The sequence below is a fragment of the Gavialis gangeticus genome, unplaced genomic scaffold (genome assembly GCF_001723915.1).
Source record: "Gavialis gangeticus isolate Ggan-Ray unplaced genomic scaffold, GavGan_comp1, whole genome shotgun sequence".
NCBI lineage: Eukaryota > Metazoa > Chordata > Crocodylia > Gavialidae > Gavialis > Gavialis gangeticus.
The window spans coordinates 158,764,473-158,766,246 of NW_017728992.1; the positions used below are offsets into that span (position 1 = coordinate 158,764,473).

Below are 1,774 nucleotides of genomic sequence, written 5' to 3' on the forward strand. Positions count from 1 at the left end.
GATAGAGCTGAGGTGACATATATCTTGGGAAAATATTTTCCAGCCACAGACAGATCAGAGTTTTAAGCATGATAATATATATCCCAAATCTACTTGTACAAAGTAATAGGAACACTGAGTGAAAGTCCCTTTTCTATGTTTCCATCCATTTGCTTCTTTTGAAAGCTTCTTTTGAATTTATTTTAAATGTCAGCTATGAAAGTGATATATTTATAGCATTCTTAAAAAGACCAGACTGAAGTCTGCTGACTGAAATTCATGTTTATGTAGACCTTCTTTATTGGAGATACAAGACCCATTTTTCATCTGCATAACTGGATGCTTGCATGACAGAAGGGGAGCAGTGGAACCAGGGTGGTGGCCAGGATCATGAAATCTATTGCACTCAGAGAGTTCATTTCACTCTTCTTCTCTGTTACAGTTTGGTATCCTTGGTTGTCCATCTTCTTTCTGAAAATGAAGAAAATGATTGCATGCTTCCTCTTTCTGTCTGGACAAATTCTACTTTTCATTGCCTCAGCCAAGAGGAGAGAACTTCCAGGAGCCTTTTTAAGGCAAAAAAGGCATGCCAATCCACAAGCTTTACTTGGTGAGTTGCAGTAAGCCCACCTTAGATGCAAATTATGAAAGCATGATGGCCAGATATTGGCTCAGGTAATTTATAATAAAAGGGAGTTTGCCATCTGCAGGGAGAATTGAGAGAGGGGGGTTGTTCTGGGGAGGATATGCTAATGGTGTGCTTGGTGTACTGTAATTTAATCTAACTGCTGTGTTTTCTCCAAAAAGATGTCCAGCAGAGCAAAGACCTTATCTTATGACCTTAGCTAGCTCTGTATGTATATCTTTGATTGGTTAAAGCTAATGTAGTCAACAGGCAATGGAAAGGGATATTATTAGTCTTCTATTTAGCTTTCTATTTAGATCATTCAAAAGTAATCCCTTCATTTTCATCAGGTTGATTTTCTTCAGATGGCTAGAGATTTTGCCTGCTATGCTATGGGAATTGCTGAGAGACTGGCACTTGAGCTTAGTGGGTGGGATATTCTGAAGATTGAGAGGGTCTCATTGAATCCTCACTGATCATGGACTCTACTTCCTGTGCTAGTACAGTGGTCAGCTAGTGTTCTGTTTGAAGACAAGAGTTAGTCAGGGTCATGCTCCACTAAATTTAATCTAATGAAGAGGTGAAAATCATACATTAAAAAATTGTAACTGTGGCATATTAGGGAGGCATTGGAAGCTACTCCATGACTAAAACTGTGCTGCATTAGGATTTCCTCTTAAAAGAAGACTGAAATCTCTGTTTACACTCTATGAGCAAATTTAATCTCTAGATTTGACACATTAATTTTTCAGAGGACAGCTAATTTTAATAAAATTCTTCCAAGCTTTTCACTGTTGCAAAAGAAACCTTTTATACTGTTCCCTCTGAAATGTTGCCCTGTTGGTCTCCTCACATTCCAGGTTCCATCAACTTCAAACCCACAAACTCCAGGCCTGTCAGTCATCATATTCATGATGATGCACATTTATATATGTTCTTTGGGACACAGGCTGCTTTTGAAATTTTAAGAATTAAACATAAGGACTCTAGCAATTCATGGCAAACAAATTATATTTCACCCAGTTTAGCTGATGAAATTACTCCGACCTCTCAGTACAGCCCACCCCGAGATGCGCATGAAGTTGCTGCAAGCACAGAGCTGATGCCAGAGCTCTAGAGCCCAGCACAGATGTTTGCAGCCTGCCCGCTGCTTGCTGCAGCTGCCCAGAG

At 39.6% G+C, this 1,774-nt stretch overlaps 1 protein-coding gene across 6 annotated transcripts in view; it reads left to right on the forward strand.

Moving 5' to 3' along the window:
* The first annotated feature begins 424 nt into the window (after nt 1-424).
* The window catches only part of MATN2 (matrilin 2), a 120,369-nt gene continuing 119,019 nt past the window's right edge, over nt 425-1,774 (forward strand). For all 6 annotated transcript variants that reach the window (XM_019527974.1, XM_019527973.1, XM_019527976.1 and 3 more), the window contains exon 1: nt 425-589. In XM_019527974.1, coding sequence (XP_019383519.1) covers nt 457-589 — 133 coding nt within the window. In that variant the 5' untranslated portion in view covers nt 425-456. The remainder of the gene's footprint in view (nt 590-1,774) is intronic.